This window comes from Pelophylax lessonae, assembly GCF_965119305.1.
Source record: "Pelophylax lessonae genome assembly, chromosome: 10".
Taxonomy (NCBI): domain Eukaryota; kingdom Metazoa; phylum Chordata; class Amphibia; order Anura; family Ranidae; genus Pelophylax; species Pelophylax lessonae.
Window position 1 is genome coordinate 6,105,426 of NC_138777.1, and position 19,695 is coordinate 6,125,120.

Sequence of the window (19,695 nt, forward strand, 5' to 3'; positions counted from 1 at the left end):
TGAACCACTTTGCCGCAGTACGCTCCATGTGAGCGGTCAGCAAGTGGTTAAGTTATTAATGTCATCGGTCATTTTTTTATTCAATTGTTATATATTTTATCTGATAATGATATAATATGAAATAACTCCAATTTTTTTATATAAATATAGCTGTGACTGGTATTATTTGCAGGTTTTGCAGTAATCCAGGCAGCGGGGACACGAGCCAGATGATTGGTTTGTTGCACCCATCCCTCAGCAGACAAATTAACACTGCTAATCCGTACAGCCAGTCCCATATTTAAGTCTGTATGACGAAACATGTCGGGATCGGCTTTGTACGGCAACAAGAGGTGATTACAGACACACTGCGCCTGACCGGAAGTGACGTGCGGTCCACAGGCAGCTGACGAGTGTGTGACTTACAGTGTTCTGATGTTACTCCGCTGCCTGGATTCAGTCACGGCTGTTGGTGGTTATCAGTCTATGCGCTTTTACATTGTTCACATGTGAGTGAAACCATTTTCTTCTTTTTAAATAAATTTGAGTGTTTGCAATATTACGCTATGGTCCTCCCTATTTTGTATTTTTCATATGATTACATATTACATACATATGATTGTCCAATGATATAGCCCTCTAAGAGGTGGGCTTGTTCTGCGGTAATTTGCTAGCATTCTGGTAGGTTCATTACCTTGGGGGAGTGCTGTTCCTATCTCACTGGGCGTGGTGGATGGCAATCTGTTTGGATTATCCTGTTTGGAGTGGACCTTAATATACTGGAGGAATTCTGCTCACTTTTGGACTTTACCATTGATTGGACTTTCCTATTTCCACTGATTCCATTTTTCTAATCTGGGATTTCTTGTGATGCGCTGCATGTCTTTTTATTTTAGAATTTGATCTGTATTTTATCATTATGGAGTTGTTAAAACTCACTGCCTCTAACAATTATTTTAGGTTTGGAGGTAATTATTGTTTACAGAATAATGGGGTAGCTATGGGGGCTAAATATGCCCCCAGCTTGGCTAATTTATTTATTGTTAGGTGGGAGGAGAATGCCATCTGTGCCCACGGTTGGTCAGAATTGGCCCTATTGGCTAGGTATATTGACGACATCCTTCTCCTATGGGAAGGTACATATAAATCTCTCCAGACATGCAAAGCCCTAATAGGAATGATAGAGAAACCTTTTTTTAACTATGAGGCTAGCCAGGCCACTTTCTTGACCTCAAAATATCTCATGATGAAAATTAATTTGTCACATCTACTTATTTTAAAGCTACCGACTAATTCTTCATACCATTGGACAGCTGCCACCATCAATCCTGGCTTCAATTAGCCCTTAAAAAAATCCAGTTTATGCGTATAAGGCGCAACTTTACCACCTTACAAGACTTTTTCACACAGGCAGACATTCTGAGAGAAAGTCTATAAAGCTGAATACTCAGAATCCTTTTATTGGAGAAGCCATAATTTGAAAAGGGAAAGGATTTTTCATGTGCTTTTATCACTTCCTTTTTTTTTAACATTTTGCTGTTAAAAAAATGTTTTGCAAAATATTGGCACATCTTGCAAAATTATACAATGTTGAGTCATAGACTGCCACAACCTCAAAATAAATATACAGGAGTATCCTTCTTAAAGGATCTGGTTGCTTCTAATGTACTTGACCCCCCCCCCCCCGACCTCTATCTTTTTTTCAAGATTTAACAGGTTATTTTCCATGCAAGAAATTATTTTTTTACCAATTCAATGAGGGTAAGAAGAGAAGGATTGATTACTTTACCTCCACAGTTACGCAAAAATCCTATCAAGTCATTTATACCTGTACTTCAGTGACAAGGCAGGTGTGCCCTTCAATACGTGGGAAGGACCACATGTGGACTGAGCATTCGACTAGGGGAACATTTAGGTAACATTAAAAGGGGCTTTAGGAATCAGTGTCTCCTGACATTTTGCTACAGTACACAACAAATACCCCTCTGGTACTATATTTCTGGTTATAGATAAATTTACTGCCCATTGAAGGAGAATTGCCATTAAAGAGAAATTTTTTAGGCTTGAGATTAAATGGATTTTTGCTTTGAGGTCCTTTACACCTCATGGTCTTAAGGTTGATTGCGATGTAAATGATTTTAATAATAATGCCTGAAGGATAGTTTCCTTTTCCTTTCCTCTCCGCTTTTTCCCCTTGAGGTTTTTCTTTATTTTTACCTTTATTTATTTATTTTCTGGTATTTAGCTTTCCTCGCACGTTTATTGCTGAGTATTTTGTTATACAGACATTCCTTAGAGGTTTTATTGGGATATACTGTACATTGTATGTGGAATACATTTTTAATATTTATAAAATTATATTATTTTAATTGATTCAATACTTTATGACTCCTTTGAATCTTGATTCCTCTGACAAACTCCATAGAATAAGGATATAATGTTTTGATTCTAATCTTTTCTAAATCTTTTCTCTATTCTAAATTGATACACTCAGGGACTAATTTACATGGCATCGATACAAAAAGTCAATGTTCTGATATCTGTTATAAGCTGTAACTGTTGCCTACTTTTCCTCCCTGAGTGGTGGTCAATTTTATTTTACTTCCGTGTTGCATATTTCCCAACTTTGTGTGCAAATATTTCAATAAAAATATTACACATGGAAATTACCGAATATATCTGTTTTACATCTTTTGTGAACAAGTTTATTATCTTAAAAAAAAATGCATATATAAAGTTAAAACAAAGCACTACAAATGGTGTGCATGCCTGTGGTGCAACATTGCAAAAGGAAAATATACTACTTGGTGCATCATTCATTGTGTTCAAGCCTTAAAGTCAACCTTCCATGAAAAAGAAAGGTCAGCTTTACTGACAGACCCACATATTTGCTTAAAAATGGCTGTTAGGAAAAAGGCCTTTTCTTTTTAATTGGTGGTTTTAGCCAATATCTAATTAGGGTGGTGGAGGACCATCACTAAAGCAGATATTCAATTCTCGTGGAAGGCCTGTATTAACTTTCATATGTAGGTACAAATCTTTAATGTCACTGTAAAACATTATTTGCATTTGTTGTCAAGCAAATGCTTCTTTGAATTTAAGTTAGGCTGACAAAGAATTATGTAGCATTTTGGAAAAAAAATACAAAGTAGAAGTCCAGCATTTGAAGTCAGGATGGCAAATATCTCCACAGCCACCATATATTTCCCTTTGGTGCTCAGATAGGCCGGGATCATGGCAATCCAGACACTGCAGAACACCAGCATGCTGAAGGTGATGTATTTGGCTTCATTAAAACTGTCCGGTAATGTCCTTGCTAAAAATGCTGAAAAAAAACTGAAAGCTGCCAGCATTCCCATATAACCCAGGACAGAGTAAAACCCGATAACTGACCCTTCATTACACTGAATGATGATCTTTGTTTGATATGAGCGTTTGTCCAACTCCTGGAAGGGTGGAGAGATCGACAGCCATGCAATGCAGATTAAAACTTGGAATGATGAGCAGATGAAGACAACAAAATTGGGCAGCTTTACTCCAACCCATTTTTTCCACACACTGCCTGGTTTGGTTGCTTTGAAGGCAAGCCAAACCATCACAGTCTTGCCCAACACAGAGGAGACCGCTATAGTAAAAAGAAATCCAAAAGATGTTTGGCGTAGCCAGCAGGTTGTATCCATGGGATGACCCAGGAACAAGAACACACAGAGGAAACCCAACATGATGGACACCAGGAGGACAAAGCTGAGGCTCTTGTTGTTGGCTCTGACAATGGGAGTATCTCCATATGAGATAAATACACCTGTTATTAAAAAAGTTAAAATGCAAAGGAATAAAGAGATAACTATGAAAAATAAAGACAGGTTCTCAGTATAAGACAAAAACTCTATCTGCTTGGGATTGCATTGAGTTTTGTTCTCATTTGGCCATTCGTGGTCTAGACACTTCATGCAGTTGTCACTTCCTGAAAAATAAAACCAATTGTGGACTTTTTTAGAACGTTTGATTTTTTTTTTTTATATTTTATATAGATTAGAAAGTCTATTGAACAAATATTATAGAGGTCCACACAATTTTTTTCATACGGAAAAAGGCAATGGTAATAAATTAGGAACTGTCTTCAGTAGGTAGTGACGTCATTTTATTCTTTCTATTAGGTTTCTGAGACTGTCCATAGCAAAGTACTGCATGCATTGGAGTTCGGTAATATGTGTGTGATATCACCAAAGCAGCAAAGTCGTAGTAAAACATATAATCAAGGTTTATGTTTTTAAAGTGCAAGGGACTCATCAGGGTTCTTGTAATTATACAAAAAGGGGGGAGGAGACAAGTTCCCCATTTAACCTGTCTACTCATGAAGGGCCAAACTGGACTTTCTAGGTACTTTAGTTATACAGACAGATACAAAAAATGTTTTTTCTAAAAAAATATATATTTTATTAAACAAGCCATTTAAAAACATTAGCACATAATGTCATAATTCAGCATTACATTAAAGAATATATACTGTATAAATCACAGATGCCTAATCAGGCATTTCATCTTTTTACGTTGAAAATAAATTAACATTATACAAGGTATAGCCATATGCCACCTTCATGGTAGATTATTAGGCAATCCCCAACATGTTTCGCAGATCAAGGCTGCTTCATCAGGAGGGTCCCAATAGCCTGGGCGACATTGTAGCCAGGGTGATGCTGGGCGGGGACCCCCACACAGCAACAATCCTTGTTCCTGCTGTGGATCTGTGGAGGCCTTTTGGGATTACCCTTCCATCTCTTACAGTAGAAATTTACTTCATGGTGTCATCTAGCCCTATTTTAAATGTTCTACCAGACCTGTTGCCCCTGTTAGGGCTATTGGGATCCGTTTTTTTGGTGTTCACACCCTGGATTATAAAACTTTAGCTCCTGGCTATAGATTTTATCCCCCGTGTCCGCCAGGGAGAGTATCTTCATGAAGGAACCCTCTGCCACAGTGAACGCTCGATACACCTCCTTCTGAAACACATTATAATCATTATAAACAGGCAAAAAATTGGGGGAGCAAACCCTGAACATGTATATCTAAAGCCGGTGCAGCTATGGACCAAGCAACATGTATATTAAAAAAGAATAGCGCAACCATGCAAAAGAAATGACTATTAAATATGGAGACAATCCATAAATAAAAATGGGGGTTTAGTCCCACCATATGGCCATATCGTGCTCAAGCCCACCACTGCGTCAAAGTACCCCATTATCAGTGGGTCCTACACTATCCATAGAAAAGGGGTGAATCCAGCCTCTCCAACCCTTGGAGACAACACTCCTTGCTGGGATGGATGTGCTAATGTACTACAAAGGACTCCTCCTGTATCTACTTGATGGTGGACTCTGATAGAGTACAGGTGTGTGTGGGGGGTTGGATGCTCTACCTCAGAAGTCTGGTCAGACCGAATACATAATAAACATCGGTGTCTGGTCAGACCGATAATGGGGAACTTTGACGCAGTGGTGGGCTTGAGCACGATATGGCCATATGGTGGAACTAAATAACCCATTTTTATTTATGGATTGTCTCCATATTTGATAGTCATTTCTTTTGCATGGTTGCGCTATTCTTTTTTAATATACATGTTGCTTGGTCCATAGCTGCACCGGCTTTAGATATACATGTTCAGGGTTTGCTCCCCCAATTTTTTGCTTGTTTATTATGTATTCGGTCTGACCAGACTTATGAGGTTGAGCATCCCATCCCCCACACACACCTGTACTCTATTGGTGTCCTCTATCAAGTAGATATAGGAGGAGTCCCCTGCAGTGCATTAGCACACCTTCCCAGCAAGGAGTGTTGTCTCCAAGGGTAAGAGAGGGTGGATTCACCCCTTTTTTATGGATAGTGTAGGACCCACCGATAATGGGGTACTTTGACGCAGTGGTGGGCTTGAGTACGATATGGCCATATGGTGGAACTAAATCCCCATTTTTATTTATGGATTGTCTCCATATTTGATAGTCATTTCTTATGCATGGTTGTGCTATTCTTTTTTAATATACATGTTGCTTGGTCCATAGCTGCACCGGCTTTAGATATACATGTTCAGGGTTTGCTCCCCCAATTTTTTGCTTGTTTATTATGTATTCGGTCTGACCAGACTTATGAGGTTGAGCATCCCATCCCCCACACACACCTGTACTCTATTGGTGTCCTCTATCAAGTAGATATAGGAGGAATCCCCTGCAGTGCATTAGCACACCTTCCCAGCAAGGAGTGTTGTCTCCAAGGGTAAGAGAGGCTGGATTCACCCCTTTTTTATGGATAGTTTAGGACCCACCGATAATGGGGTACTTTGACGCAGTGGTGGGCTTGAGCACGATATGGCCATATGGTGGAACTAAATCCCCATTTTTATTTATGGATTGTCTCCATATTTGATAGTCATTTCTTTTGCATGGTTGCGCTATTCTTTTTTAATATACATGTTGCTTGGTCCATAGCTGCACCGGCTTTAGATATACATATTCAGGGTTTGCTCCCCCAATTTTTTGCTTGTTTATACATTATAATCATTACCCTCCTGATGAAGCAGCCTTGATCTACGAAACATGTTGGGGATTGCCTAATAATCTACCATGAAGGTGATATATGGCTATACCTTGTATAATGTGTATTTATTTTCAACGTAAACAGATGAAATGCCTGAGTAGGCATCTGTGATATATATATTCTTTAAGGTAATGCTGAATTATGACATTATGTGCTAATGTTTTTAAATGGCTTGTTTAATAAAAAAATATATATATTTTTTAGAAGTTTTTTTTTTGTATCTGTCTGCATAATTAAGGTACCTAGAAAGTCCCGTTTGACCCTTCATGAGGAGACAGGTTAAATGGGGAACTTGTCCCTCTTTTTGTATAAATCAACTTTGGGATGTTGGTACCAATATTTTTAAACATTTTCTGAAGGCGCTCCAATATTTCAGGGTTCTTGTAATGGAGGATGAGTGATGTATAAAAAGATTAATTGTTAAATATGGTTTACAATGTGAAAGTTTATCAAGCAAATAAAAAAACGGGCACATGGCAATATATTTAGACTTTTTAGTGTGTTAATACAACATTACTTTGTTTCCAGTGCCTTCTATGGGTTTCCCTGCATTGGTTTTACCACCAACAGAAGTTTTAGAAAGTAATAGTAAAATTCACCTGTTTCATTGGACATCTCTCCTTCTGAGCATGGGACACAACCATAACAACATTCATGTACATTTAAGCTCGGCACTTGTCTGTTTCCAGGTAAACAGTCTTCAGAACACTGCGATCTCGGGATCTAGACAAAAGGTTTTTCAAGTGATATTTTTAAGTAACAATATATTCCCTTTATTTTTAACATAAGGTCATGGTGCATTGCCAGCTATAATACTTGTGTATGAAGTGCCGTTTTAAATTGAACTGGGTAAAATGGGGTATATTTATACAAAGAAAAAAAAAAAGATATGTTATAGACTTTTCTTAGAGGGTAGGGTGCTTTCCATCACCGGCAAACATTTTAGCTGTCAAAGAAATTTTCAGTTAGACTTCAGTAGATAGTTATAAAGCACAACTCCTGAAAACTCCCTTTTGCAGACTATTGTTCCTAATGTAGTTCTAAACTCAAAAAGTGAAAGTTTACTATCTTTTAGAGACATCTAGAAATGGTAATTGAACCCAGAAAATGCAACTTTCTCCTCCTGTTTGTCTAGCTTCAGTGTCAGGGGAGGACTGGGCCAGGGGGCAGGGGGGGGGGTGGTGGCAATTGCCCCTGGGCCTTTCTGATGCCCCATAAAAAGGCTACACCACTTCTGCCACAGACATGCCTAAAGGATTCCACTAAAAGAGTTGTGGTTCATATCCCTCACAGTAACAACAACATCTTCTGAATATTCACCTTTATAGACTTTCTCTAAAAATCTTTCTCTCAGAATGTCTGTCTGTGTGAAAAAATCTTGTAAGGTGGTACAGTTGCGCCTTATACGCATAAACTGGCTTTTTTTAAGGGCTAACTGCAGCCAGGATTGATGGTGGCAGCTGTCCAATGGTATAAAGAAGTAGTCGGTAGCTGTAAAATAGGGCTTTGCATGAAAGACTGGAGAGACTTATATGTACCTTCCCATAGGAGAAGGATGTCGTCAATATACCTAGCCAAGCTGGGGGCATATTTAGCCCCCATAGCTACCCCATTATTCTGTAAACAATAATGACCTCCAAACCAAAAATGATTGTTAGAGGTAGTGAGTTTCAACAACGGTTCTTCAGCTTGTTCTATTAAGCTTTGACATAAAAAACCTGGAAGCTGGTTGGTTACTATGCAGAGCTGCACCGGATTTTGCGCTCTCCAGTTTTAATAAATCAACTCCACAGTGTACAACAAATCAGGACAAGCCAGTGATAGGGAAACGATCAATGTCAAGGAGTCTACGGGGATCTTACTCATTCCAGGTCCTTGGTAATCTTACCTCTTTCTGGTCATTCTTCCATTTTATTAAATTTGCATTGATAAAAATGTTCTGATCACTAGCATTAGATTGCTCAAAAAATCCAACATCATTAGTGAGAATAGATTTGTTGACTAATAAATGGTTTTGGATAACATATTGTGTAACAAATTCTCCATCTTCATTAAAGTATTTACGTAAAGTGTTTTCAGAGAAGTAGTATGAAGCTTGTATATATCGGTGCAACTTCTGCAGAAGGACAAAAGTTTGATTGAAGCTAACCCTTGCTGAACCATGGACCTCGTGTTTCTGGAATGCTGGACTTATTCAACACCATAACTAGCTGTGCTTTTAATATCTTGAGTGCTACCACTTCTCCATCTTCTCTATATGTCTAGTATATACTAAGATTGGCAAGCTACTCTAAAGTCCACCCAACCGAATATGTCAAATTTTCTCTAGTTCAGCTCTTTGGGTGTGCTATGTAAGTCTATAGAGTGAATCTTTGATCAGCCTGTGTGGGATTTGTAGCGCCGGTGACGGGCTTCAAAGTGAAAGTGATGCGGCAGCTCCATAGCTGCGACCACTTTCACAGAGCCAGGTGCTCCCCGCATCCCACCGGTGGCCCACCCTCTTCCCGTGGTTTTTCGGGCTGTCCTGTGCTCACCACCGCCGGCGGGAGTTGAGAGACTGCAGTGAGACCAAGGCAAATCCATGTCTTGATCCCACCTGCAAACAATGAAACCAGAAGTGATGTCACTTCCAGTTTCATATACACACTTTCCTGGCCAGTACAGCCAGGAAACATAGTTACATAGTTACATAGTTACATAGTAGGTGAGGTTGAATAAAGACAATAGTCCATACAGTTCAACCTGTGTAGGTGTGTGTGTGGCTGTAATCATCTCACATAGACCTGAATGTTCTGATCCTTGAGATGTACGTCTAAGAGTCTTTTGAAAGCAACCATACTTCCCACAGAAATGCAGAACCCACCTCTTGTGGTAGAGAATTCCAAAATCTTGTAGCCCTAACAGTAAAGAACCCCCCACGTTGCCTGAGGTTAAAACGCTTCTCCTCTAACCGCATTGTATGCCCTCGAGTCCTCATGCAATCCCTTCGACTGAATAGCTTTTTTTCTAAGCTGAGATCCCCATTGAGATATTTATAAATTGCTATCATGTCCCCCCTCAGGCGTCTCTTCTCCAGGGAGAATGAATCAAGCGATTGCAGACGCTCTTCATAATTAAGGTCCTCCAATCCCCTTATCAGTTTAGTTGCCCTTCTCTGGACTCTCTCCAGCTCCAACACATCCCTTCTGAGGACTGGCGACCAGAACTAGACAGAATACTCCAGATGCGGTTGGACCAGAGTTTTATAAAGTGGAAGGATTATAGTCTCATCTCTGGAATACATCCCTTTCTTTATGCATGCTAATATTCTGCTGGCTTTGGCAGCTGCCGCTTGACATTGCATGCTATTGCCTAATCTATCATCAACCTAGACTCTTAGATCTTTCTCCATTTTTGATTCCCCCAAGGGTTCCCCTCCTAACGTGTATTGTGTTTTTATGTTCTTAGTCACCAAGTGCAACACCTTACACTTCTCCGCATTAAACCTCATTTGCTGTGTCGTTGCCCACTCCGTTATTTTGTCCAGGTCATTCTCTAGGATATCTGCTTCATGCTGTGCAGTTATTGCCCTGCCCAATTTTGTGTCATCTGCAAAAACTGATATCGAACTACTGATCCAGACCTCAATGCTGTTTATGAATAAATTGAACAAGGTTGGTCCCAGGACAGAGCCTTGGGGGACCCCGCTTACTACCTCAGACCAGTCTGAGTATGCGCTGTTTATTACCACCCTTTGGACACGCCCTTTTAGCCAGTTCCGTATCCAAGAGCAAACCCTGCGGTCAATGCCTGCAGACCTTATTTTATAAATTAAGCGCTTGTGGGGAACTGTATCAAACACCTTAGCGAAATCCAGGTACACCACATCCACTGGTCTGCCCCTATCTAGCTCACAGCTCACCTCCTCGTAGAATTTTAAGAGATTGGTTTGACAAGAACGCCCATTTGTAAACCTGTGCTGATTACTGCTGATGATGCTGTTGTCTTTAGCAAACTCTACGATATAGTCCCTTATCATCCCCTCCAGAAGTTTACATACTACTAATTTGCCGGGACATGCCTCTGCCCCTTTTTGAATATCGGAATCACGTTAGCTTTCCTCCAAAGATCAGGAACTGTGGTCTAGATATAACCTTACTGAGTTCCTTGAGTACTCTCGGATGTACGCCATCCGGGCCTGGTGATTTGTTTGTGTTAAGTTTATCTAGCCTTTCCCTGATTTCACCCATAGTGGCAAGTCCTGTGTATTACTACTAACCATACAGTCATGGTCAGTGTACCCCTCCTTTTCCTGTGTAAAGACTGACGAGAAAAAAACGTTCAGCACGGTTGCCTTTTCAGTGTCCTCTGCAACCATCCTCCCATCATCGTTAATTATGTGTGCAATATGCTCTGCCCTAGTTTTTTTGCTGTTGATATATTTAAAGAATTTCTTTGGGTTTTTTTTTACTATCCTCCGCTATTTTTCTCTCAAAGTTGATTTTAGCCATTTTGATTTTGTGTTTACTTTTCTTATTTGCCTCCTTGTATTGCTGGAAGGCAGATACTGTGCCCTCTGATTTATATTTCTTGAAGGCCAATTTTTTTCCCCTAATAAGTTTTTTAATGCTGCGGTTTAGCCAGCCAGGTTTGGCTTTGTCTCTTCTAAATGTATTTCCCATAGGAATGCACTGCAAGATGCATTTGCTTAATATGTTCCTAAAGCATTCCCCTTTTTCCTCTGTGGTCAGGGATCCCAGGGTTTGGTCCCAGTTTACCCTTTCCATCAATGAGTACAATTTTGGAAAGTTTGCCCTTCTGAAGTTAAGGGTTCTTATGTTCCCCACTTGCCTTGTTATATTGTTATTTACACTAAATGTGATCATCCTGTGATCGCTAGAGCCCAGGTAGTCCTGGACTCCTACCTCCGAGATTAGGTCTGGGTCATTAGTGATCAATAGATCCAGGACTGTGTTTTCTCTAGACGGAGAGTCCACCAACTATAACATGTAATTATCCTGTAAGGTTTCCGTGAATAGACGGGCCTTCTGTGAGTGTGTAGTCCCCTCTTCCCAGTCAATGTCGGAATAATTGAAGTCCCCCAATATGATGACTGATCCCAGTTTTGCCACTTTACCCAATAGTGCTAAAAATTCCAGCTCTACCTCCTCCCCTTGGTTAGGTGGCCTGTAGCAAACCCCAACAATTACTTTTCCCTTTTCTCCTTCCCTATGGAGTTCTACCCACACAGATTGTAAATCCATACTCATCCCTTCCATAATGTCACTCCTCTCTATCACCCTTACATTGTTCTTGACATAGAGACATACCCCTCCCCCTCTTTTTCCTACCCTGTCCTTCCGGTACACCGAATACCCTTGAATATTGGCCAGCCAGTCATGTGAGGGGTCGAACCAAGTCTCCGTTATTCCCACAAGGTCTATGTCCTCCTCATGTACTAACATTTCCAACTCATCCATTTTATTAGCTAGCAAAGCCGATACTGTGCCAAGCCGATCTGTGCTTGGTTAGATGGTGTGAAGGGCAGGGGAGACCCCTAATGTCTCCAAGAAGAGTACCTGTCACCTGTATCATAACCCCTTGTGATAGCAATCATGTGAAAAAAAAAAAGAAAATTATAATAAACTATATTAAAATTAAAAAAAAACAAAACGTCCAGGGTGCAAATGTGTATGTAAACTTCGGTCGCACCACACATGTGACCTACCGCCGTGAACGTCAGAGTGAGAACAATAATTCTAGTACAAGAGCTCTTAGTTAACTCTGATGAGCTGTAACGGCTTTTAAAGCGTCGCCTATGGTGATTTTTGGGCACCATCGTTTTTGGCAATATCGCGGGTGGAAATATCTTGTGAAACAAATTCGCAACTATCATCTTTTTATTCTTCAGGGCCTCAGCTTTAAGAAAATATTTAATGTTCGGGGGGTTTAGGTAATTTTTTGACAAAACTTTAGATTTTTACATGTATGCGACAAAGAAAAGAAATTGCTCTGGAGCTTAATTGGTTAAGTGAACCTCAGAGGTAAGATTTAATAGTTTTTCCCTGTGTCATTCAATTTTATTACACAGGTGACAAAACCTGTTTCCTGTGTTTCTTACTTTTTGACACTTTTTTTTGGTGAATAGGTAGGGGTGAGATGCACCCGATACCCATTCACATGGGGGGGGCAGTATCTGGGGGCCCCCTTGTTAAAAGGGGCTTCCAGATTCTGATAAGCCCCCCACCCGCAGACCCCGACAACCACAGCCCAGGGTGGTCAGGAAGAGGCCCTTTTCCCCATCAACATGGGGACAAGGTGCTTTGGGGTGGGGGGGCAGAGCCCCCCTGCCCCAAAGCACCCCCCCATGTTGAGGGCATGTGGCCTGGAAACTGGAAGAACCAGAGGACGAAAGGCACTGGAAGGCAAGCCTCTAAATGTTGGTGCAGTCACTATTGCAACATGTTTTGTGCGCCTGCGCCTTGTCAAGCAATCAAATGACTTGATAAGGCGCATGCGCGCAAAACCTGTTGTGATAGTGATGGGACCAACCCTCCGAGGCTTGCCTTCTAGTGCCTTTCATGCTCTGATTCTTCCGGTTTCCATGCGCGGTGATTGACGTCATCACCGAGCGTCCCTTCTACTTCCAGCTGTCCAATGTGTTCCGGATGTGGAACGTGACTCTCTTCCAACCTATCTAGTACACCTGTCCACTGGCTGTCCAGGCTCCCTCACCAGGACTGGTGTGTCCCCCCCAGTCAGAGCCTTCCATTAGCTTGCCCCTCTGCCAGCAAGTGTGGCTATCCATCTCCAATTTAGTGGACAAAGATGCAGATGAAACCACAGAGGACATAGGAAGGCTACTATCAAGTCTCTGTACAGTTCTGTTCAGGATCATCAGTGGATCTATTCCCTTCCAAGCCTGTCCTTTAGCACTCTAGTATACTACATTGTGGGTTCTTTGTCATTATCTCTCCTCCCCATGGAGAGTTTTTCCAGAGCAGCTTAGGACATCTTAGGCTTACGTTACCCTGCCATCACTTTCCAGCAGGCGTCAGATCTTGAATTGTGAATTAACTAATGTTTAAAATCCTGCCTAGCCAGCAACCATGGCTTCCTCCATAGTTACAGTGGAGGAGTGAGCAAAACTGCCCAGACACAGGTATTTTGTTATTCACAGGGTTACTAAGTTAATGTAAAGGGAAAAAAACAAATCCATTCTCCACCTCTAAGGTTTACAGTGGGGATCGAAAGTTTGGGCACTCCAACTAAAAATTTGTATTAATGTGCATAAAGAAGCCAAGGAAAGATGGAAAAATCTCCAAAAGGCATCAAATTACAGATTAGACATTCTTATAATACGTCAACAAAAGTTAGATTTTATTTCCATCATTAACACTTTCAAAATTACAGAAAACAAAAAAATGGTGTCTGCAAAAGTTTGGGCACCCTGCAGAATTTATAGCATGCACTGCCCCCTTTGCAAGGCTGAGACCTGCCAGTGTCATGGATTGTTCTCAATCATCGTCTGGGAAGACCATGTCATGTCAATCTCAAAGGTTTTAAATGCCCAGACTCATCTGACCTTGCCCCAACAATCAGCACCATGGGATCTTCTAAGCAGTTGTCTAGAAAACTGAAACTGAAAATAGTTGACGCTCACAAAGCTGGAGAAGGCTATAAGAAGATAGCAAAGCATTTTCAGATGTCAATATCCTCTGTTCGGAATGTAATTAAGAAATGACAGTCATCAGGAACAGTGGAAGTTAAAGCAAGATCTGGAAGACCAAGAAAAATATCAGACAGAACAGCTCGTAGGATTGTGAGAAAAACAATTCAAAACCCACATTTGACTGCACGATCCCTCCAGAAAGATCTGGCAGACACTGGAGTTGTGGTACATATTCCACTATAAAGAGATACTTGTACAAATATGGTCTTCATGGAAGAGTCATCAGAAGAAAACCTCTTCTACGTCCTCACCACAAAAATCAGTGTTTGAACTTTGCAAATGAACATATAGACAAGCCTGATGCATTTTGGAAACAAGTTCTGTGGACCGATGAGGTTAAAATTGAACTTTTTGGCTGGAATGAGCAAAGGTACGTTTGGAGAAGAAGGGGCACAGAATTTAATGAAAAGAGCCTCTGTCCAACTGTTAATCATGGGGGTGGATCAATCATGCTTTGGGGCTGTATTGCAGCCAGTGGCACAGGGAACATCTCACGAGTAGAAGGAAAAATGGATTTAATAAAATTTCAGAAAATTTTGGATAGTAACTTGATGCCATCTGTGAAAAAGCTGAAGTTAAAGAGAGGATGGCTTCTACAAATGGATAATGATCCTAAACACACCTCGAAATCCACGGGGGATTACATCAAGAGGCGTACACTGAAGGTTTTGCCATGGCCTTCACAATCTCCTGACCTCATCATAATTGAAAATCTATGGATAGACGTGAAAAGAGCAGTGCGTTACAGACAGCCCAGAAATCTCAAAGAGCTAAAAGACTTTTGTAAGGAAGAATGGGCAAAGATACCTCAAACAAGAATTGAAAGGCTCTTGGCTGGCTACAAAAAGCGTTTACAAGCTGTGATACTTGCCAAAGGGGGCAGTACAAGATATTAATTCTGCAGGGTACCCAAACTTTTGCAGATGCCATTTATTTGTTTTCTGTAATTTTGAAAGTGTAAATGATGGAAATAAAATCTAACTTTTGTTGACATATTATAAGAATGTCTAATCTGTAATTTGATGCCTTTTGGAGATTTTTCCATCTTTCCTTGGCTTCTTTATGCATATTAATACAAATTTTTACCTGGGGTGCCCAAACTTTCGATCCCCACTGTATATACGATTAAAAAAACAGAAAGCAGAAAATAGGACTTTAACCGCTGTCACCTATAATGCCAATTATGATAATCCCAAGTATGAAAGAGAATATAAAAGGTAACAAAGTTTATTGAAACAACATATTTAAAATCTCATAAAAGCATATCAGAAAAGTGTACATACGCTGATAATCTCGCATAATAAATGACTAAGGTACACCAAAATACAGAGAGACCTATCTGAATGGCCCACTATATTTGTGCCTATTGGTAAAGGTGTGTAATGTTCTGGTACCTTTGGGTACCCTAATTACTCTTTCATAAGTGTATGCGCCCCACCATTCTCTTTTGGTAAGGTGCGCATACACCTTTAAGACTGATGCTGTCATCACTGAGCGCCGGACTGGATGGCTATTTAGATCGCCGGCTCTCACTCACATGTGTTCGTTCAAACTGCTTTGTGCCTTGATGCTAACCTGTCTTGAAGCTCTCATGCTTGCAAGCATACCTCACTGTCGGAAACCACGCTGCGCTGATCCCTGTATCCCGCTACCGGATCATCCGCTCTTGCCGAACCTCTCCTCTGCTACATTGCTACTAGTGATAAGTACCCCACAGGGGAAACCTCTATAACCTTCATACTAAAGCTTACACTATCTAGCTCTGCATACTAAGGACTATTACTACATCTGCATTATCTAAGATTGCTAGCTCTTGAGCCTACTACCACCTGTTCTTGCACTGGGTTGATCTCTCCTGTATGTCCACCTGCTACTCTGTCATCTGCTACCATACATGATTGCTAAACCTGTCTGCATCCATCTGCTACTATCTTACTTTCAAGAACATTTCCTTTCAAGTGTCTGTCATCTACCATCTCTACCCAACCTGTCTCTTCAGCCTATCATCACTGTGTTACTATATACATAAGTCACTCTAGGAAACATCTTATTGAGTGAGTGTATTTACTTGCTTAATGGAGATCATCCACACATGATGAGTCATTGGGAGTTGGGATTGGTGTCTCAGCGTTTCTCTACATGACTACTGAAGTGGAATATTTCTGCAGCTGAAAATCCACACCATACATAAAACGCAGGAGCGTTACAGATTGAACGAACCACAAATGGATTCAGTAGAAATAACCACTCAGATGACACAATTAAAACAGCAAGTAACTGCGTTAATACACGCACTTGCTGAATTAAAAGAAGACAATCAGGCTCTGTCGCAGCAGGTAATTAGACTGACACAACTTACCACTGCTCAGTCCCCTGAACCCAAAATAAATCCTCCTTTGGTATTTACAGGCGATCGCAAAAAATTTCGCGAATTTAAAAACGCATGTGAGTTACTTTTCTTGCTAAAACCCCGTACCTACCTTACTGATCACATTAAGGTTTGTACTATTATTTCTTACCTAACAGGCAATCCTCGGGCCTGGGCAGACTCTCTTTTTGAGAAAAGCGATCAGCTTCTCAACTCCTATGCCTTGTTCCTAGCAGAACTCACTAGCCTATATGATGATCCCAATAGGCAGAGTACTGCCGATCTTCAATTAAGATCCTTGAAACAAGGTGGGAGACCTGTAGAAGACTTTATCGCAGAATTCAAGAGATGGACCCTTGATTCAGAATGGAATGATGCATCTCTGAAAACCCAATTTAGGCTTGGCCTATCAGAGGCCGTTAAAGACGAGCTCGCCCGAGCGGATCTGCCAAAAACCCTGGATGCATTGATACAACTCAGTATCACCATAGATAGAAGACTACGAGAAAGAAAGGCTGAGAAAATGGGAATGCCATTATCCAGTTCTTCTCAGATTTCGGCCGTTGACCCCGTTCCTATGGAGGTAGGAACCATACGCCCACCTCTATCAACTATGGAAAGAGCCAGAAGACGATCTGGTAATCTCTGCTTGTACTGTGCATCCCCGGATCACAAGATAAACGTCTGTCCGCTAGTCTACAAAAAGAAGGGTGAGTGTTCACATGTCCTCCTAGGGGGATTGACAACTTCAATCACTAACCCTTACCTTTCTGTTTGCTTAACATTACAGTGGGACCAGAACAGGATTACTACTAAGACCATGATTGACACAGGATCTTGTGGAAATTATATTGACATACGTTTTGCTGCTTTAAATAAAGTTCCTATTATTTCTAAACTTAAACCTGTCTCAGTGAGTCTTAAACCTGTCTCAGTGAGGTGTTCCTTTATCCTCTGGTCCGATCACTGATCAGACACAGGCACTCCTAGTCACTACTAACGGGTCTCATATGGAGACCACTACCTTTGATCTAATACCTTCACCCCACTTTCCCATTGTTTTGGGACTTCCCTGGTTGCACACACATCAACCAACCATAGATTGGAAGGAACGGACCCTGACCTTCCTCTCTTGCTATTGCGAGGGTACGTGTAACCTCCCGTCTTTCGGGAAGATCCTGTCTGTGGTGACAGATGAGATTGCACCACTATGTTATCAGGATCTCTCTGAGGTTTTTCTTGAGAAAAATGCTCAAGCACTACCTCCCCATCGAGACTATGATTGTAGCATTGATCTACTCCCAAATAGCAAATTGCCGTTCGGTCATGTTTATCCTCTTTCACAGGATGAACTTTCCCATCTCAAAGACTATTTGGATGAGAATTTGGAAAAAGGTTTTATTAGACCTTCCACTTCTTCCACAGCAGCAGGACTCTTTTTTGTCCGCAATAAGGACTCAAGTCTCAGGCCTATCATCGACTATAGGCAATTGAATGCTATTACAATAAAAGATCGCTATCCTCTACTGCTTATCCCTGAGCTCATTGAGCAGGTGCGTGGAGCTACCTATTTTTCAAAATTGGACCTGAAAGGAGCATACAATCTCATTCGAATCCGTGATGGACACGAGTGGAAGACTGCATTCAGAACCAGATACGGATTGTTCGAATATCTTGTAATGCCATTCGGGCTATGCAACGCCCCTGCAGTTTTTCAACGATTTATAAACGATATTTTCAGAGACTTACTAGATGTCTGTGTTGTGGTATATCTGGACGATATACTTATATATTCACGATCCCTGTCTGAACACATAAGACATGTAAGACTAGTATTATCGAGATTGCTTGCACACAACCTTTATGTGAAACTGAAAAAATGCTTGTTTCATAAAGAAGAGGTACTGTTTCTAGGCTACATCATATCCAAAACAGGAATCGAGATGGACATGAGTAAGATATCCTGCATTCAGGATTGGCCTACACCAACCACACGCAAGGCGCTACAGCGATTCCTTGGATTTTCGAATTTCTACAGGAAGTTCATTAGAAACTTCTCTACCATTGTGAGATCCCTCACACAGCTCACTAGCATTAAAAAAACATTCAAATGGTCAGATGAAGCAAATAAAGCTTTTCACCTGTTAAAGACAAGGTTTACTTCTGCTCCCATACTACGCCATCCAGACCCATCCCTCCAATACATTCTGGAAGTAGATGCGTCAAACATGGCAGTAGGAGCAATACTCTCCCAACGACCAACTCACACTTCACCACTTCATCCAGTCGCCTTTTTTTCTAAATCCCTAAGCAGTCCAGAGATAAATTACCCCGTGGGTGAAAAGGAACTGCTTGCTATAAAATTGGCTCTGGAGAATTGGCGACATCTACTCGAAGGCACCCAATTACCAATACTTATATACACGGACCATAAAAATCTCCAATATCTTCAGACTAACAAAACTCTCTCTCACCGACAGGTACGATGGTCACTATTCTTTCTAAGGTTTAACTTCCTAGTGACCTACACACCTGCAGATAAGAACAAAAAGGCGGATGCACTATCACGACTAACTGAAGAAAACTACTTCGAAATCCCTTCCGTTCCTATAATACCTCACAAACGCATTATTGGAGTTGTCCGTTCCTTGAAGGAAGAGTTTTTGCATGGTATAAGTTTGGATTCACCCCCACCACAACTAAATACTGATGCAGAAGGCTTCCTCTACTACAACGACAAACTTTACATACCACCTACCATACGCACCAAGATCTTGGAATTATCGCATGATGTGCCTATGGCAGGACATATGGGTATGACAAAGACTCTTAATCTGATTACCAGGCAATTCTGGTGGCCTGACATGAAAACATCTATACAAAAATTCGTCTCTTCATGCAATGTCTGTGCCAGGTCCAAAATTGACACTACGAGACCATCCGGTCTACTATGCAGTCTACCAATACCCCAAACTCCATGGGAAGTTGTGTCCTTGGACTTTATAGTGGAATTGCCTCCTTCCAAAGGATTTAATACCATCTTAGTGTC

General features: G+C 41.0%; 1 protein-coding gene across 1 annotated transcript in view; it reads right to left on the bottom strand.

Moving 5' to 3' along the window:
* Positions 1-3,038: 3,038 nt before the first annotated feature.
* LOC309565560 (vomeronasal type-2 receptor 26-like) overlaps positions 3,039-19,695 on the bottom strand; it is a gene marked incomplete at both ends in the record, with an annotated part of 39,968 nt that continues 23,311 nt past the window's right edge. Inside the window, 2 exons of the mRNA XM_082270517.1 lie at positions 3,039-3,781; positions 4,865-4,979. Coding sequence (XP_082126643.1) covers positions 3,039-3,781; positions 4,865-4,979 — 858 coding nt within the window. The remainder of the gene's footprint in view (positions 3,782-4,864; positions 4,980-19,695) is intronic.